The 26,703-nt window shown below is 40.0% G+C and overlaps 1 protein-coding gene across 1 annotated transcript in view; it reads right to left on the bottom strand.

Moving 5' to 3' along the window:
* Nucleotides 1-21,459: 21,459 nt before the first annotated feature.
* Nucleotides 21,460-26,703, bottom strand: part of MPI (mannose phosphate isomerase) — an 87,360-nt gene continuing 82,116 nt past the window's right edge. The window contains exon 8 of the mRNA XM_053717356.1: nt 21,460-22,326. Coding sequence (XP_053573331.1) covers nt 22,114-22,326 — 213 coding nt within the window. The 3' untranslated portion in view covers nt 21,460-22,113. The remainder of the gene's footprint in view (nt 22,327-26,703) is intronic.

The raw sequence follows: 26,703 nt of genomic DNA on the forward strand, positions 1-26,703 counted from the left end.
TTCATGATTCATATAAAACAAACAATTTTAAACAAATTTGCAATTTACTTCTGTTTGCTTCAGTCTCTTTGTATTCTATGTTGAAAAAGGAGCAATGCACTAGCTGAACACCAGGTGAGCCAATAACATTAGGCATATACGTGCAGCCACCAATCAGAAGCTCCTAAGCCTACTTAGGTATCATTTTCAACAAAGGATACCAAAAGAACAACATTTAGATAGACATAAATTGGAAAGTTATTTAAAATCACATGTCCTATTTAGCTTTTAAGCATGAATGTTTATCACCAATTATTTTTTTTTCAAGATCTTGCCAAACGCATAGAAGATAGACTTGTGGAGCAATAAGGAACATTGCAATACTTTTCAGAAAGGAGGCTTTAAGCTTATCAGAGCATAAAGCTTAAAAAAAAAACATAAGGCTCTACCGCAACTTTTTGCACTTTGAATTTGAATTGAAAGCCGAATGGATACCGGTTACCTGATTGGTAAATGTTACAGGTCATGTGAACACCAGTTAGTAACGGCTAACACATACGCTGCAGGACGCTGGAACGCTAATAGCGGGAATGCACCGTAACAGATCCTAACAATCTGAACACCAATTCAGAGGTCCGGTAAGGTTTTGTTATAAGACTCTCATGAAAATTCTTGGCCGATCAGATCCAGGTCTATTTTACTGTGATCACCAAACAACAAGCACAGGAAGGCACCTGGTCTCCTACTCTCCCAAAGGACCTCAGCAAGACGAAAACAGCAAACAGGATATCCAAAAACAGCAGCCAGACGATCCGGTAAAAACAAAATAGTCTTTATTTGACTTCAAACATGAATGTACAGGCTATGTGTCAAACATGTTTCGTATAGAAATACTTAATTAACTTCATCAATGACAGCCTGCTATTTTACTGTGATACTGTGGATTACAATTTAAAAAACATTCCATCAGCCATACAGACTACCTAATTAAGAGTTAACATTCTTGTGACTCTCTGGATGTTGTTTGTCTGGTAACATTACCCAGTGCTCATTATACCAATATTCTTTTATGATTATTATTTGCAAATTTGCACGCAATAATTTTTTAACTTTTTATATGTGGCCACAACATTTTTGAAAGAGTTCTGTGAATTTATATCTATGCCAATCTATATGAAATTTCCACTATTATATTAACACCTATTTTATACTGATACATATTTATTAGATAGTATACCATTATTGTATACACTGTTTCACTATTCCTTCAAGCTTGTTTAAACGCCACTCTCCCACTCCTTTCTACATTCTGTTGATTAAACCGTGTGAGAGAGAATCACGGTATACTTTTAGAGTGACCATAGCAGGATTGGATAAGTCGAGGGTATTACTTCTTTGCTTACTGCCTACCAAATCCAGCAAGACCATGCTGGGGGAAATCAGGATTACTGACTTCTCTAGGCTTATCTTGGAAATTGCTCTAGGAAGAAGTACCAGAGGAGGAAACAGATAAGCAAGCTGAAAAGACTAAGGAATAACTAGGGCATCCACTAACTCTGCATGAGGATCCCTAGACCTCGCAAAGTACCTGGGAAGTTTGTTGTTTTAATTAAAGGCCATCAGATCTATCTCCTGGAGTCCCAAAATATCCACAATCTGATTGAACATATTCTGGTTAAGAGACCACTCTCCTGGATGAAGAGATTGACGACTGAGAAAGTCTGCCTCCCTGTTGTTCATCCCTGGAATATGAATCAGAGTGACTAGACAGGAATTATTTTTTGCCCATCAGAGAATTCAAGATACCTCCATCATTGCTAGGGAACTGTGAGTTCACCCCAAATGGTTGACATAAGCTACTGCTGTGACATTGTCTGGAAACGGAGATGAGACTCTTTTCAACAGAGGCCAAACTTGAAGAGCCCTGAAAATTGAGAGTTCTAGCATACTGATTGGTAACGTTGCTTCCCTAGGATCCCAGACTCCCTGTGCTCACAGAGACCCCCAAACAGCTCCCCAACCTGAGAGACTTGCATCTGTAGTGATCACAGTCCAGGTAGGATGAGCAAAAGAAGCCCCCTGCATAATAAATGGAAGATCCAGTCACCAAGTTAGAGACTGACTTGTATGGAGATCCAAAAATATAATTTGAGACAGCCGAGTATAATCTTTGTACCATTGACGCAGCATACAAAGCTGAAGAGGCCTCATGTGAAAACAAGCAAATGGAATTGCATATGAAGTTGCAATTATGAGACCTAGGACTTCCATACAAAGAGCAACTGAAGTAAACGAGACTGACTGTTCAGACAAGCTGACACCAATTTTAACCATCTCTACTCTCTTAGAGAAAGACTCTATCTAAGGAACCAAAACACTTTTTGAAAAAAAATGATCCTCCAACCATGCTATTGAAGAAACAACAAGTCGGTTGGTTTGAAATTCTGCTAGAGGAAAGGAAAATACGGAGCTTGAACCAAGATGTCTTCCAGGTATCGAAAAATTGCAATACCCAGAGACCTGATCACAGACAAAAGGGCTCCCAGAACCTTTATGAATATTCTTGGAGCTGTAGCCAGACCAAATGGTAGAGCAACAAACTGAAAATGCCTGTCTAGAAAGGCAAACCTCAGAAACTGGAAATGTTCTTTGTGAATTGGAACATGAAGGTAAGCATCCTTTAAATCTATAGTTGACATAAACTGAACTTGCTGAAAATAAGGCAGAATAGTCCGCATGGTTTCCATTTTGAAAGATAGAATCCTTACAAACCTGTTCAGAGCTTTCAGATCTAGAACTGGTCTGAAAGTACCTTCCTTCTTTGAAACAATAAAGAGATTTGAATAAAATCCCAATCCCCTGTTCCTGCAAAGGAACTGGAACTATCACTCCCATAGCTTCCAGATCTGAGACTTGAAAAACGTTTTAACTTTTACAGGATTCCTTGGAACACTGGAGAGAAAAACCTTCCTCTGAGATGTCTTGTTCTGAATCCTTTTTTATATCCCTGAAAAAACTATATTCAGAACCCAGAGGTCAGGTAGTAGGGATAGATTTCTTTCCCTGCTTTAACTTGTTCCAGTTAGCACTAGGTCTCCAGACTGAACCAAAGGTGCCTTGCCTTTGAGCAAAGGAGTCAATCTTTTGTTTCCTATTCTGACAAAAGGAACGAAAATGATTTTCCTCTAGACGAGGAAGAAGCGCCACTTTACCTCCAGCAACACTAGATATTATAAAATCTAAATCAGAACCAAACCATTTATTTCCTTGAAAGGAAAGAGATAATCCGGATTTTGAAACCATATCAACAGAGTAGGATTTAAGCCATAAGGCTCTCTTTGCAAAGACTGCTTTTGACATTGATCTTCATGATATCAAATACAGTATCACAAATAAAACAACGTCATTCTTGAGTAAACCCAAAAGATTTGCAGAGTCATCGGAAATAGCCTGCATGTAAAAAGGCCCTTCTATAACAATACTCCAATTTCCTATTTAAAAGGGTCTTTAAAATAAGTACTGTCTTCCAAATGAATAGTAGTACATTTAGCCAGAGAGGAAATGGTCCCATCAACCTAGGAATGGTTTCCCCCAAATCAATATTAGTAGCAGGTAAAGGATATCACGTTTTAAACCTTGCAGAAGGATTAAATTAAGTACATGGCTTCGACCATTCCCTAGAAATCATGTCAGAGACAGCATCAGAAATAGGGTAAACCTCAGGGAGATTAACAACAAACTATTACACAGGTTTGTCATCAGAAACTTTAGGAATTAAGGCCTCCTTTAAAAGAGAACAAATATGTTCAACTTTAAACAAAAAAGAGGAAATATCAGGTTCCACATCAGTTGAAGATTCCTCATCACCAGAAGAGACTTTACCATTTGATGACATAACAGTATCCCTGATTTCAGGGCACATAGAACTTGCAGAAGGTAAAATCTAAACTGCCCTTTTATACTTGTTTGAAGGCAGGAGAGCAGCCAGCACCTCATAAACTGCAGCCTTGATTAAAAAAAAAAAAATCACTGTAATTTATATAATGTCAATATTCTCCAGTAATGAACAAACAAAAGGTGCGTTAACACCCAAAGAAACAGCATTAGGTTGGTCTGATTGCATTAATAATTCTAAACCAAATAAATTTTCTGGAGAAGGCACCTCAGCTCTTTTACAGTAAGCACACCTAATAAATGGTAGAAAGGTGTTCAGGGGACTCAGTTTCTTGAATAGATTTAGGGACAAAATCAGACTGCTCCATTAAAGCAGATTTGCAAAGACATTTTACAAGCCTCACACCTAACATCAGACTCCAGATTTGCAAAGACATTTTACAAGCCTCACACCTAACATCAGACTCCAGATTTGCAAAGATATTTTACAAGGTAATCCATTTGACTGGCCTCTCTCGAATCAAGATACTGAGTGGAACTATTTCTTATTTCTGTTGGGCTATCATGGAATTATTTATAAATCTCATTGTAATATTCCAATCTTTTTTTATACAATCTTTGTTTCCAAACTTTTTCTCCCCTCTGCTGTGTCTCAAACCCCTCCTCCCGTGTTTACCCTCCTCTCTCTTTCCACAGCCTCACACCTAACATCAGACTCCAGCTTTGCAAAGACATTTTACAAGCCTCACACCTAACATCAGACTCCAGATTTGCAAAGACATTTTACAAGCCTCACACCTAACATCATACTCCAGATTTGCAAGTACTCCCCCACCAATCCCTTCCCACCACCACCCACCCTATTGTTTACCTTAATATATACATACACCTTCTAACAGTAATTATGTGCAGCTGTCACTAATAATCCAGGATAGCGAAACCACTTCAGACTCACAGCCTTTGTACTGACATTTTACCACATTCTTTTACACTTTTCCAAATCTCACTTGCTCAGTCACCACACACTCCCCCCCATGTCATCACTCGCTCTCAGTTAACTCTGCATTATATCAGACATATTTCCTTTCTCCCTTACCTTCTGTGTCCATTCCCTCTCCTTTAGATTGTAAGCTTGAGAGCCTTTCTACCTGCAGGCCACTTTGTGTTTAAAGTGAACTACTACTGATTGTGCTCAAGGGCAGGACATTCCTCTCCTTTTGTATAACTGAATTATCGCAACTACAACTGTTATTTACCCCTACTGTACTTGTTTGTGTATTACTGTATCCCTGTAATGTTTTTTATTCTTTGTATAGCGCTGCGTAATCTGCTGGCGCTTATAAATAAATGATAATAATAATATTGCAAAGCAGTGCAATAAACCATATAACCCCCTTAAAAATATTTTGAGGAATGGAAATCACACCCTCCTAAGAAGCTTTTTAAACAAACTCATAAGTACAACGCGCGCTAAGCGGAATTGCAAAACAAAGCAAAAGATATAAACATAACATCCAGAGGCAGATAACGCTCACCAGAAAGCAATATTGGGCACAAAAAAAGTCTTACAGCTAAAAGGAATTTAAGCGCTCTAAAAAACCTAACATGTGTAAACCGGACGACGCACGAAAGAACTATAGAAAGACTAAAGAGACGTGTGCTAACCCAATGCACACAAAACAGCAAGAGTACAGTGTAAAGGATTCTGTCCCAGGGCCATATATTTTAGCAAATATATATATACAAACTTAAAAAGTGCCCATAACATAGCTATAGAGGAAGAGTGATTGCAAACGTGTGTCAGGGGACTAGTTTTTCGGAGCTTGTCCCCTGTTTTAATGTGCTTATCATGCTATTACTACAATATTATATAAAAAGTGTTTGCTGTTTTTTGCTGTGACATCGCCGATATTTGGATTTCAAGGAGTAAGTTACTGCTTTTTTTATATCCAGAGGTTTTACTATTTCATCATTGGAATAGTTTCTTCCCCAGCTTGGCTGCACATCATCTATCGAGGGGGTTTTCTCCTTCTCAGACATTTCAAATCTGTTGGACTGAGTATACTGCACTCATATAATTTGACATATATACATACATACATCAAGCCAATTTCCTTTGTCTTCAGAGATATCTACATATCCAGAGTGAAACATATAGGAGCTGCGCTATCTATACCTCAAAAGCACCATATTCACAGTCCTTTGGGAGAGACTGTAAGAAGGCAGTGGTCCATTTTAGAGGAGGGTATCAGTTCTTTGTCCATTTGTTAACATATTTTTTGTTATAAGATCTCAAATTATCTGTATTACTTTTGCTGTTATACATTTCTTTTCTCCTATATGGCTAAGAATACTACAAGATTGGAGGGCAGCATGACAGACCAAATACAATAATACATTTAAATACACTAATAGAGAAACCCTAGGTTGGGAAACAATTACTAATAAATTACAAAAATTGTATTTAAAAGAAACTAAAAAATTGTGGGAAATAACCTTTTTGAGTAGGTATTTAAATGAAGGGATTGTACCAAGAGGTTTAAGAGTATACAAAGTCCCAGCTTTTGGCACCAATGATGCTGTTTTTATGGAAAAATGGAATGCAGCTCTCCACAAATGCTCTACAGAACTTGTTAGTTTATTGTATGAATCTCAGGAAATAAGTTTATAAACAATAGAGAAAGAAATTGCCTTACTAGAATTGGATAATTTTTTAACAAATAAAGCCTGCAGTGATAAATTTAAGCAAATTAAAAATAAAGCTAAAGAGTTGAATGAACAGATTGGGGATTCAAAATATAAGAAATACCTCAGAGATAGTGAGGTTTTCAGCAATGGTACTCAGTATGTACAAATAACAGATTCTAACACACATAACTATGACAAACCTATCTATAATCAATCTGATCCATCCAGAGGGAAGAATAAGACCCAATCAGAACATAAACCTTGGGGGAGGAATAGATCCTATTCAAACAAAAATTATAAATCAAGACCATATAGAGAACCCCAATATGATAATAGAAATCATGAATATAAAAATAGACATGATTACCAAAACACAGAAATTCACCAAGAAAGGGTGAATTTTAGAGAGAAAGACATTGACAAAAGGGATAATAGCTACAGATTTAATCATCATGATACACATTACGATGACACCCATTACAATAGATCTTTTAATGAACTTTCACGCCCTTTTTAACAAGACTCAAACAGGGACAGACACAAAACAGAAACACATCATACACTATTAATACAGAGATGGACATACCCCAAAAGATACTCCCCGCTTCAAATACAGAGGACCCACCAGAGAAAAAGGGAAAGAACACCAGATCATTCAGGGGGAGACGAGGAGGTGGAATAAAGACACAGAAGGAGAAGACAGATGAAATAGAAATTTACAATATATCATTGCATACCATAACTGAACAACAAAAAATGGTACTAACGAAAGGTTTAAAATTCATCCCCACTCAGGGTGTCAATACATTTCAGTTATTTATAGATGCACAGAAATTCATCAGGAACATTATTGTCAAACGTTTCTTTGCCAAAAAGGACACTTCCGAAAGTGCACAAGAATCCAGATAGACCACCGGGGTGCCCTATAATTAGTTGGATAGACTCTCTAACATCAACTTTGTCAGCTTTTATTGATTATTGTCCTTCAGCCATATGCTCACAAATCTAAATCATATCTTAAGGACACCACAAATGTGTTGAATATAATTAACGGAAATAAATGGGAACCTAATTTTTGTTGGGCTACTATGGATGTCACATCACTGTATTCTATCATTGACCATCAAAAAAGGTTTACAAGCAGTCAGATGGAAATTAGAACAAGATTCTGAACTAGCCATCCTACTTCTTGAATTCATTATTCAATCAATTGATTTCATTCTGACACATAATTTCTTTTGGTTCAATGACAAATATCTACAAATTTGTGGAACCTCCATGGGCATCAGGTTCGTCCCAAGTTATGCCAACATCTATATGGATTACTTTGAACACCTTTATGTGTGGTCCAGTGATCCATATGGGGCGGACCTGTTGACATGGCAGAGGTACATTGATGACGTCTTATGTATTTGGAAGGGAGGATTTGATACATTAAAACTCTTCATTTCACAAATGAATAACGACATGAACATTATACTGACACCTGAAATACATGAAACCCAGGCAACTTCTTTGGACCTTTCTATTTTTGTAATAGATTAAGTCATTAACACCAAAAAAAATTAAGAAATGTGACGTGAATACATATATCAGACAAGATAGCCATCATCACCCCCAATTGGCTTAAAGCCATACCTAACACATTAGGCGAAATTGCAATAGGATAGAAGATTGTGAAGAACAATCACATACCTTGAAAACTAGGCTCCTACAAAAAGGCTATAAAGAAGATACCCTCGAATTAGATAGACAAGAGGTTAATAATAAAGATAGGAATTCCTTGTTAAAGTGTCAAAAGCGAGAGTCATCACAAAACCAATCTTTCCCTAGATTTATAACTACTTTCAATTCTGGACATAACCAGATTAAAAGTATTATTAACAAACACTGGCACATCCTTAAAAGTGATGACATTTTAGAAACAATAATCCCCAATAAACCACAGATTAGATTCAGAAGGAGAACATTTTAAACAAAGATTAGCTATTTCTCTAATCAAAGGCATGAATCCCAAAATCCCTATACAAATTTCAAGTCTTAAAAGGTGGTCGTTGCAAAGGTTGTAATTACACCAAAAGGGTTCATAAGACATTTACATCTACAACCACTGGAAAAACCTTTGAGATTAAGAATTTTATCAATTGTAAAACTACTATTCCTATATAATAAAAGGCCAAGTGTGTTTGTCTGAAGCTGTCATGCGCAGTAGAGACTGTGCGCGAGGAAAAACACACCTGGCCTTCCAACTGACCTCCTGGCGTCGTGTGGTTGAGTGGGCGTGGCCGCACGTGATGTGGGTATGGCCGGGCGTGGTCGGACGGGGACGGGCGTGACACGAGCGGGGCCACATGCCGGGAGACAGAGATCTCATAAGAGGGGGGATAGAGAGAGCAAAAAAACAGAATTTATGCTTACCTGAAAAATTACTTTCTCTTGTGGTGTATCCAGTCCACGGATTCATCCTTTACTTGTGGGATATTCTCCTTCCTAACAGGAAGTGGCAAAGAGAGCACACAGCAGAGCTGTCCATATAGCTCCCCCTCTAGCTCCACCCCCCAGTCATTCGACCGAAGGTTAGGAAGAAAAAGGAGAAACCATAGGGTGCAGTGGTGACTGTAGTTTAAACTAAAAATCTACCTGACTAATAGCCAGGGCAGGCCGTGGACTGGATACACCACAAGAGAAAGTAATTTATCAGGTAAGCATAAATTCTGTTTTCTCTTGTAAGGTGTATCCAGTTCACGGATTCATCCTTTACTTGTGGGATACCAATACCAAAGCTTTAGGACACGGATGAAGGGAGGGAACAAGACAGGTACCTTAAATGGAAGGCACCACTGCTTGTAAAACCTTTCTCCCAAAAATAGCTTCCGAAGAAGCAAAGTATCGAATTTGTAAAATTTGGAAAAAGTATGCAGCGAAGACCAAGTCGCTGCCTTACAAATCTGTTCAACAGAAGCCTCATTTTTAAAAGCCCATGTGGAAGCCACTGCTCTGGTAGAATGAGCAGTAATTGTTTCAGGAGGCTGCTGGCCAGCAGTCTCATAAGCCAGACGGATGATGCTTTTCAGCCAAAGGGAAAGAGAGGTAGCAGTCGCCTTCTGACCTCTCCTCTTACCAGAATAGATGACAAACAATGAAGTTGTTTGTCTGAAATCCTTAGTTGCTTGTAAATAGAACTTTAAAGCACGAACCACATCAAGATTGTGTAACAGACGTTCCTTCCTCGAAGAAGGATTAGGACACAGAGAAGGAACAACAATTTCCTGGTTAATATTCTTATTAGATACAACCTTAGGAAGAAAACCGGGTTTGGTACGCAAAACTACCTTATCTGCATGGAACACCAAGTAAGGTGAGTCACACTGTAAAGCAGATAACTCTGAAACTCTTCGAGCAGAAGAGATAGCTACCAAAAACAAAACTTTCCAAGATAAAAGTTTAATATCTATGGAATGTAAAGGTTCAAACGGAACCCCTTGCAGAACTGAAAGAACTAAATTCAGACTCCATGGCGGAGCCACAGGTCTATAAACAGGCTTGATTCTGACTAAAGCCTGACTAAACGCTTGAACGTCTGGTACCTCTGCCAGACGTTTGTGTAAAAGAATAGACAAAGCAGATATCTGTCCTTTTAAGGAACTAGCTGATAATCCTTTCACCAATCCTTCTTGGAGAAAGGACAATATCCTGGGAATCCTAATCTTACTCCATGATTAACCCTTGGATTCGCACCAACAAAGATATTTTCACCAAATCTTATGGTAGATTTTCCTGGTGACAGGCTTTCTAGCCTGAATCAGGGTATCGATAACCGACTCAGAGAAACCACGCTTAGATAGAATTAGGTGTTCAATCTCCAAGCAGTCAGACGCAGAGAAATTAGATTTGGATGTTTGAAAGGACCTTGAAGTAGAAGGTCCTGCCTCATTGGCAGAGTCCATGGTGGAACGGATGAAATGTCCACTACGTCTGAATACCAAGTCCTGCGTGGCCACGCAGGTGCTATTAGAATCACCGACGCCCTCTCCTGCTTGATTCTGGCAACCAGACGAGGAAGGAGAGGACACGGTGGAAACACATAGGCCAGATTGAAGGACCAAGGCGCTGCTAGAGCATCTATCAACACCGCCTGGGGATCCCGGGACCTGGACCAATAAAGAGGAAGTTTGGCATTCTGACGGGACGCCATCAGATCCAATTCTGGAGTGCCCCATAGCTGAGTCAGCTGGGCAAATACCTCCGGGTGGAGTTCCCACTCCCCCAGATGAAAAGTCTGACGACTTAGAAAATCCGCTTCCCAGTTGTCTACTCCTGGGATGTGAATTGCTGAGAGGTGGCAAGAGTGATCCTCCGCCCACCTGATTATTTTGGTTACTTCCATCATTGCTAGGAGACTCCTTGTTCCCCCTTGATGGTTGATGTAAGCTACAGTCGTGATGTTGTCTGACTGAAATCTGATGAATTTGGCTGCAGCTAGCTGAGGCCATGCCTGAAGAGCGTTGAATATCGCCCTCAGTTCCAGAATGTTTATTGGGAGAAGAGCTTCTTCCCGAGACCATAAGCCCTGAGCTTTCAGGGAGTCCCAGACAGCACCCCAGCCCAACAGACTGGCGTCGGTCGTTACGATGATCCATTCCCTGAGACAGGTGATCCTGAGACAACCACCAGAGAAGAGAATCTCTGTTCCCCTGGTCCAACTGTATTTGAGGAGACAAATCTGCATAATCCCCATTCCACTGTTTGAGCATGCATAGTTGCAGTGGTCTGAGGTGTATCCGTGCAAAAAGGAACTATGTCCATTTGCGCTACTATTAGTCCGATTGTCTCCATGCACTGAGCTACAGACGGCCGAGGAATGGAATGAAGAGCTCGGCAAGTAGTTAAGAGTTTTAACTTTCTGACCTTCGTCAGAAATATTTTCATTTCTACCAAGTCTATTAGGGTTCCTAGGAATGGAACTCTTGTGAGGGGGGAGAGAGAACTCTTTTTGATGTTCACCTTCCACCCGTGAGACCTCAGAAAGGCCAATACAATTTCCGTGTGAGACTTGGCTCTTTGGAAAGTCGACGCCTGAATTAAGATGTCGTCTAGGTAAGGCGCCACTGCTATGCCCCGCGGTCTTAGAACCGCCAGAAGGGACCCTAGCACCTTTGTGAAAATTCTGGGAGCAGTGGCCAACCCGAAAGGAAGAGCCACAAACTGATAATGCTTGTCCAGAAAGGCGAACCTGAGAAACTGGTGATGATCTTTGTGGATAGGAATGTGCAGATACGCATCCTTTAGATCCACGGTAGTCATATATTGACCCTCCTGGATCATTGGTAAGATTGTCCGAATGGTCTCTATCTTGAATGATGAGACTCTGAGGAATTTGTTTAGAATTTTGAGATCTAGGATTGGTCTGAAAGTTCCTTCTTTTTTGGGAACCACAAACAGGTTTGAGTAAAAACCCAGCCCTTGTTCCACAATTGGAACTGGGTGGATCACTCCCATTGTATGTAGGTCTTCTACGCAGCGTAAGAACGCCTCTTTCTTTGTCTGGTCTGTAGACAGACGAGAAATGTGGAGCCTTCCCCTTGGAGGGGAGTCCTTGAATTCTAGAAGATATCCCTGGGATACAATCTCTAAGGCACAAGGATCGTGTACGTCTCTTGCCCAGGCCTGAGCGAAGAGAGAGAGTCTGCCCCCCACTAGATCCGGTCCCGGATCGGGGGCTACCCCTTCATGCTGTCTTGGAGGCAGCTGCAGGCTTCTTGGCCTGTTTACCCTTGTTCCAGCCCTGGTAAGGTTTCCAGGCTGCCCTGGGTTGTGAAGTGTTACCCTCTTGCTTTGCAGCAGGGGAGGATGAAGCGAGACCGCTCCTGAAATTTCGAAAGGAACGAAAATTATTTTGTTTGTTCTTTGTCTTAAAGGACTTGTCCTGAGGGAGAGCATGGCCTTTTCCCCCAGTGATAATCTCTTTCAATTCAGGCCCGAAAAGGGTCTTTCCTTTGAAAGGGATGTTCAGTAGTTTGGATTTTGACGACACATCAGCCAACCAGGACTTTAGCCATAGCACCCTGCGCGCCAGAATGGCGAAACCTGAATTCTTTGCCGCTAACTTAGCTAGTTGGAAAGCGGCATCTGTGATAAAAGAATTAGCCAGCTTAAGAGCCTTAATTCTGTCCATAATGTCCTCATATGAGGTCTCCGTCTGGAGCGCATCTTCCAGCGCCTCGAAACAGAAAGCAGCTGCAGTAGTTACAGGAACAATGCACCCTATAGGTTGGAGAAGAAAACCTTGATGAACAAAAATTTTCTTAAGTAAACCCTCTAATTTTTTATCCATAGGGTCTTTAAAAGCATAACTGTCCTCAATTGGCATGGTTGTGCGTTTGGCAAGTGAAGAAACAGCCCCCTCCACCTTAGGGACCGTCTGCCACGAGTCCCGCGTGGTGTCAGATATGGGGAACATTTTCTTAAAAACAGGAGGGGGAACAAACGGAATACCTGGTCTATCCCACTCCCTAGTTACTATATCCGCAATCCTCTTAGGGACCGGGAACACATCAGTGTAAACAAGAACTTCTAGGTACTTTACACAATTTCTCTGGAACCACCAACGGGTCACAGTCATCCAGAGTAACTAATACCTCCCTGAGCAATAAGCGGAGGTGTTCTAGTTTAAATTTAAAAGCCAACGTATCTGAGTCTGTCTGAGGAGCAACCTTTCCCGAATCGGAAATTTCTCCCTCAGACAGCACATCCCTCGCCCCCATTTCAGAGCGTTGAGTGTATATCGGATACGGCTACTAAAGCGTCAGAATGCTCATAATCTGTTCTTAAAACAGAGCTATCACGCTTTGCAGGTAACACGGGCAGCTTAGATAAAAATACTGAGAGGGTATTATCCATAACTGCTGCCAAGTCTTGTAAGGTAAAAGAGTTAGACGCGCTAGAGGTGCTAGGCGTCGCTTGAGCGGGCGTAACTGGTTGTGACACTTGGGGAGAGGTCAACGGGCTAACCTCATTACCTTCTGTCTGAGAATCATCTTGGGCCACATTTTTAAGTGCAGCAATATGGTCTTTAAAGTGTATAGACATATCAGTACAAGTGGGACACATTTTGAGAGGGGGTTCCACCATGGCTTCTAAACACATTGAACAAGGATTTTCCTTGGTGTCAGACATGTTTAACAGACTAGTAGTAAGACAAACAGGCTTAGAAATCACTTTAATCAAGCAAAAACACACTTTGCAAAAAAACGTTACTGTGCCTTTAAGAGATAAAAAAGGCACACAATTTTCCAAAACAGTGAAAAATGCAGCAAACTTTTTGAAATTTTCACAGTATGTACCTAAAGCATTGGTAAGATTGCACAACTAGCAATAAAAACGATTAACCCCTTAATGCCCAAACCGGATCAATAGCAAGCTAACAGACCGGTTAAAAAAACTTCAGCACCTTGCCACAGCTCTGCTGTGGCCCTACCTTCCCTTAGGAGTCAGATTTATGGGGAAAAAGCTTCTTATGGGTCCTCAAACTGTAGCAGGAGCCTCCATGTGAAAACAGCCTGAAGATCTAGTCAATCTAACTGCGCATCTAAGGCGCAAAATTAGGCCCCTCCCACCTTACTCCGGTGCTGTGAGGCCTAAAGAAACACTCCTAAGAGTTATAATATTAGCCATGTGGGTAACAACCCCTGAAAGAAACCCAAAGGAATCTTCAAAGTATCTCAAAAAACGATATTTATTAGTAAAAACCGTTTGCCATAAAAAAGTGTCAACTTGCCATAAAATAGTGTCAACCAGCATAAATTAGCCCTGTTATGTAAGCTTGTAATTCCATACTTAGTCTCTGAATAAAGCTTACCCTTCCCTCATGGGGATCTTATCAGTCCTTTTCGAGCATTATCACAGTCTTGTCTAGAAATAAATGACTGAACATACCTTATACCTTGCAAACCGTTCCCCCCAACTGAAGTTTTCTTGTACTCCTCAGTGGGAACAGCAGTGGATTTTAGTTACAACATGCTAAAATCATCTTCCTCTCTGCAGAAATCTTCATCTCTTTTCTGCTGGAGAGTAAGTAGTACACACCGGTACCATTTAAAATAACAAACTTTTGCTTGTAGAACAAAAACTACAAATCTAACACCACATTCACTTTACCCTTCCGAGAGGGACCCTATTGCTTAGAGCCGGCAAAGAGAATGACTGGGGGGTGGAGCTAGAGGGGGAGCTATATGGACAGCTCTGCTGTGTGCTCTCTTTGCCACTTCCTGTTAGGAAGGAGAATATCCCACAAGTAAAGGATGAATCCGTGGACTGGATACACCTTACAAGAGAAAGGCAGGGTGGATAGAGAGAGGGAGAGAGAGAGACAGCAAAAGAGAGAGGGAGAGAGAGAGACAGCAAAAGAGAGAGGGGGAGAGAGAAAGCAAAAGAGAGAGGGGGAGAGAGAAAGCAAAAGAGAGAGGGGGAGAGAGACAGCAAAAGAGAGAGTGGGAGAGAGACAGCAAAAGAGAGAGGGGGAGAGAGACAGCAAAAGAGAGGGGGGAGAGAGACGGCAAAAGAGAGGGGGGACGGCAAAAGAGAGGAGGGAGAGAGACAGCAAAAGAGAGGGGGAGAGAGACAGCAAAAGAGAGGAGGGAGTGAGAGACAGCAAAAGAGAGGGGGAGAGAGACAGTAAAAGAGAGGGGGGAGAGAGACCGCAAAAGAGAATGGGGAGAGAGACAGCAAAAGAGAATGGGGAGAGAGACAGCAAAAGAGAATGGGGAGAGAGACAGCAAAAGAGAATGGGGAGAGAGACAGCAAAAGAGAATGGGGAGAGAGACAGCAAAAGAGAATGTGGAGAGAGACAGCAAAAGAGAATGGGGAGAGAGACAGCAAAATAGAGGGGGAGAGAGACAGCAAAAGAGAGGGGGGAGAGAGACAGCAAAAGAGAGGGGGGAGAGAGACAGCAAAAGAGACGGGGAGAGAGACAGCAAAAGAGAGGGGGGAGAGAGACAGCAAAAGAGAGGGGGGAGAGTGACAGCAAAAGAGAGGGGGGAGAGTGCGCAAAAGAGAGGGGGAGAGTGCGCAAAAGAGAGGGGGGAGAGTGCGCAAAAGAGAGGGGGGAGAGTGCGCAAAAGAGAGGGGGGAGAGTGCGCAAAAGAGAAAGGGGAGAGTGCGCAAAAGAGAAAGGGGAGAGAGCGCAAAAGAGAGGGGGCAGAGTGCGCAAAAGAGAGGGGGGAGAGTGCGCAAAAGAGAGGGGGAGAGTGCGCAAAAGAGAGGGGGAGAGTGCGCAAAAGAGAGGGGGAGAGTGCGCAAAAGAGAGGGGGGAGAGAGCGCAAAAGAAAGGGGGGAGAGAGCAAAAGAGAGGGGGAGAGAGCGCAAAAGAGGGGGAGAGACAGCAAAAGAGAGGGGGGAGAGAGAGCACAAAATAGAGGGGGGAGAGAGCACAAAAGAGAGGGGGAGAGAGCACAAAAGAGGGGGAGAGTGCACAAGAGAGGGGGGAGAGTGCGCAAAAGAGAGGGGGGAGAGAGCGCAAAAGAGAGGGGGGAGAGAGCGCAAAAGAGAGGGGGGAGAGAGCGCAAAAGAGAGGGGGGAGAGAGCGTAAAAGAGAGTGGGGAGAGAGTGAAAAAGAGAGGGGGAGAGAGCGCAAAAGAGAGTGGGGGAGAAAGCGCAAAAGAGAGGGGGAGATAGAGAGAGAACAAAGGGGTGGGACCACTGTACTGCAAAAAATGGCCCGTGTACACAGGCTTTAGGACTAGTGTTATATATTTGTTACAATGTAATTGTCAGATCCAATATTCAGGACAAACGACAAGGTTTGTCAAAACCAGAATTTTGGAACACCTAAACAAAACAGAAAAAAAACATGAGGACCATGGAGTCCCTTTACATTGTAACATATGTCAAAAGTTTGATATAAATAATTTTCTTTGGTTAGGAATAAAGTATCTACACATTTGAGGAGGGGGGGGATAGAGAGAACTTTGGTGGATACACACCCTCAGAACATACGGCCATTGGGGCCTATATAAAGACATCAGAATATCAGCTTTTATTTGAATATTTTATTTAATTATTCAGCTTTCACTCAAATATTCAATTTCCAATATCATAAATAAAATTATAGAAACGTACATTTTTCACTATAAATATTTTTTTATCGCAAGCACAATTCACAGTAAGCACACTAGGTTTATTCCTATAGGTTATAGCACTTTCATATATGTTAGAAATATTGATTAGCGTATATTCATTAGGTATATATTTTGTTGTCAATTTTTTTCAAAAATAATTTGAACTTATGATATAGTTTATCTTATTTTTAACTGAAATATTAACTATGCAGCAAATACTTTATAATTATGTATTATAGAATTCATGATTGGCACTCTTACAACAAATCATTGAATTCACAAGTTGTCGTTTTTCTTCACATGACAAGTCCGGACGGACCTGAAACCGAACTCTTTCCTTATTACTACTTGATTGGGGCTGACATACGAAAACCTTTTCTATTGGTGGTTTTTAATTAACTGCACGATCTGTGATTGGGTATCTATTTGTTCTTACCCAGCGAATACTAAAATGTATTACATTTCACATCAAAGGTGAATGGGAGACATAGTTTTATTCAATTTAAATTATACAAGAGAGTTTGTCTGGTTAAAAACAAATTGTAAAGAAATGTATATTATTTTTCTTTGTGAGTCCAAACCTCTGCCACCTGTATTTAAATCAAAGATGAGCGTCACAGCACAGCAACTTTTTACCTGCTTTAATCATTGCTCTTGAGAAAGACGTTTCTATCGTTGAAACGCGTCGAGCTGAGCTAACTAATAAATGCTTTGTTCTTTTTTAATTAACACTACTTGTGTTTGCTGTTTTTTGCTGTGACATCGCCAATATTTGGATTTCAAGGATTAAGTTACTGCTTTTTTTTAATATCCTGAGTTTTTACTATTTCATCATTGGAGTAGTCTCTTCCCCAGCTTGGCTGCAAATCATCTATCGAGGGTTTTTTCTCCAGACCGGCCGACATTTCAAATCTTATGGAATGAATATACTGCACTCATATCATTTGACATATATACATACATCAAGCCAATTTCCTTTGTCTTCAGAGATATCTACAAAACCAGAGCAAAACATATAGGACCTGCGCTATCTATACCTCAACCGCATTTTATTAAAGTGGCTTAATATTAGTGCCAATCTCTGGCACTACCTATAGGCACAGTTTTGCAATAATATTAATGTTGACAATTTCACCTCCTGGATTGTAGGAGCTTAGTTTATTTCCTTCCGTATTTGCAAACAGTTGCCTTAATGTATTGACCCATAAGTAAGCCAATTGTAATTTGTAGATAGATTATGCATATAATATTCAATTTAGCTATAGTTTAAGCGTTTTTATTTGTAGGAGTGTGGACCATATGCCTGTCTTTTTATTTAATAAAAACTTATGTGTGACTTGGATAATAAGAAAGCTGTCCATGAATATTTTTTTCACCTTTTGGTAATAACCATTTGATTTAATTATTTAAATGTGGCATACTTTATCAGTTGTTCTCTTTGTTTAAAAATGTTATGCCGACATCATAATTATTTAAACACCCTAGGGAATTAACAGGTATTACCATCCCTCTCCCTAACTTTTGCTTATTATAGCTATAGACTGTCTAAAATCTATACTATAATTGCATTTGTAACGCGTCCGTCACCATCATCAGTTGTGCGGGCAGCCAAAAGAATGTTGGCTGCATGCGCAGCCAAACGAATCCACCTGGGGCAGGATTACATATGCAGCATCACCTGCACAAAGTTTTAACAAACCGCCCGCCCACACAAAGTATTAACAAAAACATCTAACCGCCCGCACAAAGTATTAACAAAAACACCTAACCGCCCGCACAAAGTATTAACAAACTGCCTGTACACACAAAGTATTAACAAAAACACCTAACCGCCCGCAAAAAGTATTAACAAAAACACCTAACCGCCCTCACGAAATATTAACAAAAACACCTAACCGCCCGCATAAAGTATTAACAAACCGCCCGCACGAATGCAATATGTACCTCTTAACCGCCATCCCCCACCGCAATAACTAAATAAAACTTATTAACCCCTAATCCGTTATTCACCCACAACGCAAATAACACGCCAACTACCTAATTACACTATTAACCCCTAAACCGCCAACCCCCTTATTACACTATTAACCCCTAAACCACCAACCCCCCACAACGGCAACTACCTAATTACATTATTAACCCGTAAACCGCCAACCCCCCACAACGCTAAGAATTAATCTAACCACTAAGCCCCCTAACACCCCCTAAGTTAACCCCAATTACATAATTTAGGTAAAAGAGCTGATAGCTTGTTTTATTTTAAGTACCAATTACCCCCTAAAAGTAAACCACCCACCAACCCCCCCAAAATAGAAAAACCCTTACACTATAAAAAAACCTAAGGGGCATTTGTATGGGAATTGCCCTTAAAAGGGCAATCAGCTCTTTTGCTGCCCATTAAAATAAAAAATCCCTAATTTAAAAAAAAAAAAACTGTTTTATTTAGTTATTGCGGTGGGGGGATGGCGGTTGAGAGGTACATATTGCATTAGTGCGCGGCGGTTTGTTAATACTTTGTGCGGGCGGTTAGGTGTTTTTGCTAATACTTCGTATTTATTTAGCACTACAGAAAATGGCCCATGCCCAGGTGGGAGCGTGGGCAAGTGGGACCGCTTCACTACAGAAAGTGGCCCGTGGCTTTACCACTATTATTTATTAAATGATACTTACAAATAGACACTCGTCTGCTAGCAAATAAGCAGCGGACAGCCAAATCAGTACTGAAACATATCAGCAGAGGTTAAGGGATATTACTATATTGTAGATCCATAAAGGGAGGTAAAAGACAAGTCCCTGCGACCAAATATGTAAGGTTTATAAAAAATTTCACAAGGTGAAAAAAGAATCACAAACCATAGCGCATATATCTCCCTCTGATAAGCACTGTATTCTGAGGGGAAACTGGGCCTCAATATTGACTGAAAACCCCTCTCTCTCTAAAGAATCAAATGCACATCTTCATTCTTCTACCACCTCCAATGGAGGCAAAGTAAAGACTGAGGCATGTGTGAGGTGAAAGGGGTTTTATAGGGCTCTTGTGGTTTGGGAATCCTCGCCTCCTCCTAGTGGTAGAGCAGAGTAATTCCCAGGAGTAATGGATCGTGGGCTCTCACCACCCGCATGAAAGAAAAACAGCAAACAACTTAATTGCTTTCTTGGATAATGAGCATTTAAAAATTGCCAGTATACCCTAAGCTGACATGTTTGAAACTTAGGTTTTATTCTGAATGATCTGGGCATGAGCAAATCTGACTCCCTGTTATCCAGTCTATTCACTTTATAGTAAACTAGCTCATGTAATTTCAGAAGTTTTATGACATCAGGCTAGATAAACCTTCCTGCAGAGGCTTCCTCCTCCTTGTAGGGCAGTGATAGCAAGAATGGACACTGCACAAACGTAGTGTGAAAAAATAAATAATGGTAAAATCCATTTAAAATGATGAATAATACATATTACAATTATTTCTATTAAGTCAAAGACACTGTTTCTTCCCTTTTTTATTACAACAACTAAACAGACTGTTTAACATCCCGTTAAGGCTTTTCAGAGCTCATTTTCCTGCAAATTTTACTAACAAAATCACAGCTCAAATGTTTAAAAAGCTGTTTTGTACGTAGATCCCTTATAACTCAGGGGTTGATCACAATTGTTTAGAAAAGCTTATTAAATGATTTACCTACAAAAATTCCCGTAGACTAATTGTGAATCGTGAATAAAAATCATTAACCTTTTCTAAAGAATTGTGTTTGACCCATAGTGCTTAAAGGGACAGTCTAGACCAAATACATAATTTTGATTACTTATTGTTACATACCAGAGAAGCATCATGCAACAGGTCCCTATCTATAAGCTTGTAAGAAGTACAAGAAACATTTAAATATCCATAATATTTTAGGAATGTCCAAGCTCTACCCACCTATTACATGTATATTTTGGTAGGTTACGTTTTTCCAATCACGATCGACTTATGTTTTACTCCTCTCACATGCTGTGCATGTGCAATTTAAAATAGCTAACTGAAAAATATTAAACGTGCACTGCTAAACTGTCACACAAGAAAACAACTGACTGGACAAGAAGAAAGCTGTGGTTGGAGCTAAGATGCCATTTTAGGCTGCGAACAAACATTGATTATTATATGATGTACTTTATACTGGCTTATAGATGTGGAACCCATTGTAATATATATGTCTGTTATATAAAAATAAGTAATGAATAATAAGTATTGGGTCCAGATTATTCCTTGAAAGGACCATTCTAATGAAAAAAAATACATGCTCTAATTCTTTAACATGTCATTTAAACACTAGCGACACTGAAACTCTATTAAACCCTGCAAAGTACTTCTTGGGAGCCACACATCACTGCTTGTCCCAAGCGGAAACTGCAGCTCACTAAATCAGAAGCGTAGTCGATTGACTCAGTCGAGATTGTGTATAGGGCAGTTATACTGTGAGCCTCAAATGTAAACTTTTGAGCAGTTTCTAATTGGACACAGACAGGGACCTGAATTTTGCCAGGTTTAAAGAGTGTAACGGTTAACAGCTCTTGATTTGCAAGATTGTTAATTAAATGATTTAGATATTTTGCAATGCAGCACTTAATCTGATATAAACAGTATGTATACATGTACAAATTAACTTTTATGTTCCTTTAACTGTAGTTTTAAGAGGAAGGAAATAGTTGGCTAACAGTGCAAAAACAAAAATAGAAGGAAATAGAAAATGTTGAATGCATGACGGAGTTCTGCAAAGGTGCAATAAGAGACAAACAAAATAAGACTTTTTTTGAATCCTCAAGCTTTACTGTTTGTAAACCAGACTACACGTTTCACTGTAACTATAACACAAGCAATATAATAAACCATACTCTGCAAATCACCAGAACTGTAGTATCTGATCATGGCAGGACCAACATTCCAGTGGGTATTATCTGCAAAAACTCAACTTCAATACAGCTCCAGGATTCATTTTTTTGTAAGAGTAACAAAGCAGGAAATATTAATGCTGGGCACTTTTTTTTTCCAGGAATCTTATAATCTTCATGTAACTAATTTTGGGCTTCACCACTATAAAAGCATAATTTCTGTCTGTTAGAGAGGGCTGTAACACATACTTAAGCAATGCACATCAGCCCTTGCTAGCAGTCAGTGTGAGTAGTAACAAATGGGGTAACAGCTAAAACAACATCATCTAGCTTAACATATCTGAAGTGTTTCAGAATTCTCCTCTAGCACTTTACTAAAGCATGCAACAAACTGATCCTCACTAGCGGAAATAATCACCCAAACACCTCAAAGGACCTGCAAGAGGAAAAGCCGTGTCTATTCTCTGCCCTGATTCAACATAGGCCACAAACACCCAGGGACATTGCTGGAGATTTGGCATCACCACAGGGGAAGATCTATTTTATTAGGGTTGCCCCTCAATTATCCTATCAAAGCAAGCAGCAGGCCCTAAAGAGTAAGAGACTATTGGGGGCATCCATGACAAGTGTCAGTTTTTCATTAGCTGAGATGAAGAGGACAGTGCCAGGATGGAGGTTAAGATTCTCATGAGAGTCACAGCTTGTGGCCTGTCCACGGACACACAACAGGATGCTGGCTGAGTCTACAGGCTCCACATGGTATTTAGACACAGTAGATGGTACCTGCAGGAGGAAAGGATGATAGTATAATTTATTGTTAGTTAGTTATATCAGCCAGTTTGTCAATGACATATTCTAAATTTTTAGTATATTCAACTAAAATAAATTTATAAAATACACCAACAGGTTTCTAACTACATCAGTTTGGTTAGCTTAAAGCTATATGTTTCACTGGGATCTTTTTTAACTGTGTTTTATAGCAGTATCAGATCTCTGGCACAGTTAGGTCAACAAATAGTTCACTATGGACAAGACAATCTGTTACTGGGAGAAAAAAAAAACCAAACAGACAAAAAATTGTAATACTAATAATAAATTCCCTGCCCCCTCCTCTACGTGGTTTATCAACAAAATCTATAATTTGGAATTTCAACTGACTGATAAGAGTGGACAGCTTTCAAAACATGGGAAGCAAGGGGGGCTTTTAGATTACCAATTTGAATATTGCTCTTGTGTTTAATGATGCGGTCCTTGGCAGACCTTGTGGACTCGCCTATATATACACCCCCACAAGGACATTTAATCATGTAAATAATAAAGGTAGTTAGGCAGGTGAAAAAACCTTTTATACTATACTTTATTCCAGTGTGGGGATGATAAAATACAGACTCTTTGGTCATGTTGCCACAACAAGAGCACCCCAAGCATGGATAACACCCTTGGTTTTTGGTCTTGAATAGTAGGATTACAGTACACTCCAATGTTTTCTGATAATTCGTTGGATCTCTTTGCTCTGGGCATTGTATTCAGACACAAAAATAAGTCTATCATTCTTATTATCTTGTCAGGGTTTTTTCCCTGCTTTGTTTGCCATGTGCTGCTGGCAGCCATTTTACTCACCTCTCTTGCTGAGTCTGGTGCAGAGTGTGTGATGCTGCTCATTTCCTGCATGCCCTCTTATGGCCAGACTGGTGTACATCATCCATGTGAGACAGGTTGCAGTCTCAGAATTGTGATGTCATCACTTATTATTTAAAGGGCCTCTGTTCAGTATGCTTTGCCCTTGCGTTGTCTCAGACCTGTTTGTGAGTTCCAGTTCCTGTGTATTACCTGGCTGTCTGACGTCCCTCCTGGTTCCTGATTCCTCGCTTGTTCCTGACTCTGCTGTTCTCCTTGTTCCCGATTCCGGCTCATCTGACTACTCGCTTTATGTTTATTATTTTTTTTTAAACATTTTATCTTGACTGAAAATGAGCCCTGCTCCTGTCCAGGAATCCAATACAGGCATATAGCAGTAGGGGTGGGGAGCTGCTCCTTTCAGAAATGCTGTGCCTTGCTGATATCAAATACATTGTAGATGCAGTTAACCCAGCAGCTAGCTAGTAGAGGGGCTGCAGTCTTAGCCTTTTTCGCAGCCGTGGGGTTAACTGCATCTGCTATGTATTTGAGCTGTTTCTCAGAGAGCAGGAGATTGTGTGGGAGGTTCCATAACGATTACATACCCTAAGTTTCAGACTGCAGACATCCCTAGGGGGAAATATAAGTAAGTGGCTTTCCCTCCTCTTCAGTCTCCTGCGTGGGCTCTGCTTTTAGACTTCTATAGATTAATTGGCTGCTACTGAGATCACAAACAGAAAGTGAAAGTAAAACAGCCATTTTACAAATGTGTGCTAAAAGCAACCACTCGATGGAGCAGGTTTGCAAGAAATCACATACAAATCAATGCAGTACAGACACATCTGAAGATTATTTTTTTCAAAAAATCTCGTACTCTCGCGGTTTTAAAACCACAGAGATTAATTGTGGTTTAAAACCGTATCCGCGATTAATCGTGCAGCCCTACCCCACACTGGAAAAAAAAGTATAATATAAAAGTTTTTTTCACCGGCCTAACTACCTTTATTATTTACATGATCAAATGTCCTTGTGGGGGTGTATACAGTATATAGGCGAGTCCACAAGGTCTGCCATGGACCGCATCATTGAACACAAGAGCAATATTCGAACTGGTAATATAAAAGCCCCCCTTGCTTCCCATTTTTTGAAAGCTGTCCACTCTTATCAGTCAGTTGAAATTCCAAATTATAGATTTTGTTGATAAACCACGTAGAGGAGGGGACAGGAAGTTGTTGCTTAAAGGGATACTGAACCTAAAAATTTTTATTTTGTGATTCAGATAGAGCATGCAATTTTAAGCAACTTTCTAATTTACTCCTATTATCATTTTTTTTCGTTCTCTTGCTATCTTCATTTGAAAAAGAAAGTCCAGAACCCTGGACAGCACTCATTTATTGGTGGATGCATTTATCCACCAATCAGCAAGAACAACCCAGGTTGTTCATCATAATTGGGCCGGCATCTAAACTTACATTCTTGCTTTTCAAATAAAAATACCAAGAGAATGAAGAACATTTGATAAGAGTAAATTAGAAAGTTGCTTAAAATTACATGCTCTATCTGAAATCACAAAATAAAAAATTTGGGTTCAATGTCCCTTTAAGCAAAGGGAATCCTTTTGGATTTATGAATTAGAAAGTTTAGAACCTAAAGGGCTAAATAAAGAATGGGATTTAACAGTGTTTTTATGGGGAAAAAAATTGTTTTTTGATAAAAGCTTTATTGAATTATGTTATATAATATGTTACTGTTGATTTTTTCTGCTCCAAATCTAGAGTGTAATGTTTGAAATCTTTTTCTGAAATATGTACTACTAATAATTGACAAAAAAGTACTGTATGTAAATACAATGCATCTGTTTTTGATATAATTAAGAGTTAAATGCTCTTGAGCACCACCTAGTGGTACATAAGTATAAAAGTCATTATTGTATGTTTGTTTGGCATGGCATGAGTAAGGGATAGGATCCCGAAACGTTGCCTCACTATTTTTGTCTCAGTTTTTACTGAAATAAAAGGAATTTGCTGTCACCTTCCTGCGGTTTTTGAAGGCTATGTCGCCCAGATAGACTCTATATGAATTTCATGTCCAGTAGGCCATATTCTTCTAGGGATATTAAGTCTGTGACCTTTGCTATCCACATTTGTGTTGTTGGAATGTCTGGTATCTTCCACTTGTGTGCAATTAGTGATTTAGCTCCATTTAGACCTATTTGTAGTAGAGTTAATCTCAGTCTGCGTAAGAATTGTGGCAGATTGTTAGGTAAGGCAATTCTAGTGGTTAATATAAAGCTGTTTGATAGAATAGTTTTAAAGTGTGCTTCCACGTCTCTCCATAGTGGCCTCAATTTACCACAGTTCCACCACATGTGTGTGTAATTACTTTTGTTTTTACAGCCCCTCCAACATTTGTCACTTGCCCCAGGGTAAATGGAGTGTAATTGGGTGGGAGTGAGGTACCAACGCATCATTACTTTGAAGTTGAGTTCTAACAGTGGTGGTGAGGTAGAGGATTTGTTTAGTGTATCTAAATATTTTTCCCCATTCGTCAATATCTATAAACGGACACTAGATCGTCAAGCCATTGAGTTGTATATGTAGGGAGCTTTGTGGCTTAGTAAGTTTGTATGAGTTTTTCGAGATATTGAAAGGAAGTGTAATACAGTTTCATTTTTAGCACATAATTGTTTATATGGAGTTAGGTTTCTTAAAAAAAAAATCTGTTATATGGGGAGGTGTGGATGAAATGTGATAGTTGGAGGTATTTGAGCAAGTTAGCATAGTAACCATTTGCTACATCCCTGATATCCTCTCTGTCTCTAAGCTTTCCATTCTTTATGAAGTCTATTAATTGGGTTGTGTATCCCCCCTCTGTCAATCTCTGATAGCCTCTATCCAGGCTTCCAATTAGCTCCTCATTAGTGGAAATGGGAAAAAGGGGAGCTCTTGTGCCTGTGATATGTTGTTTTTGTGATAATATTGTGTCCCATGAGTCGAAAGTGTGTCTGTGGATATCTAGTTCTAGGCATTGTGGGGTCTGAGATTTTTTGGGGTACAGCACAGGGTGCCTACCATAGGTACTAATAGTATATGGGAGTCCATGGCCGCCCATGCTTTCGTGTCTCTCGCTTTATGACAGTCTAGAACCCTTTGTAGTGTGATGGCTTCCAGATAGTCTACAATGCAGGGAAGACCTAACCCTCCATTTATAAATGCTCTATACATGTTATCTTTGCTTATCCTGGGTTTACTTTGTCCCCAGATGAATAAGTTCACATGTTTTTATAAACAAACTGGATACCATTTTGGAAGGGGCAGCGGGAGTGTTTGGAGAGTATATAAGATTCTTGGTAAGGTAGTCATTTTTACACATGGAGTTCTCCCCCACCAGGAAATTGGTTTTGTCGCCCATGTGCGCAAGTCTTGCTGTCTTGTGTGTAGGTGAGTAATGTAATTGCTTTCAAAAATAGTTGTTTTGTCCGGGGAAAGATGGATGCCGAGATATTTAAGGGTCTTTGTTTGTAAATTGAGGGGGCATATCGTG

This window comes from Bombina bombina, chromosome 6 (genome assembly GCF_027579735.1).
Source record: "Bombina bombina isolate aBomBom1 chromosome 6, aBomBom1.pri, whole genome shotgun sequence".
Lineage (NCBI taxonomy): Eukaryota > Metazoa > Chordata > Amphibia > Anura > Bombinatoridae > Bombina > Bombina bombina.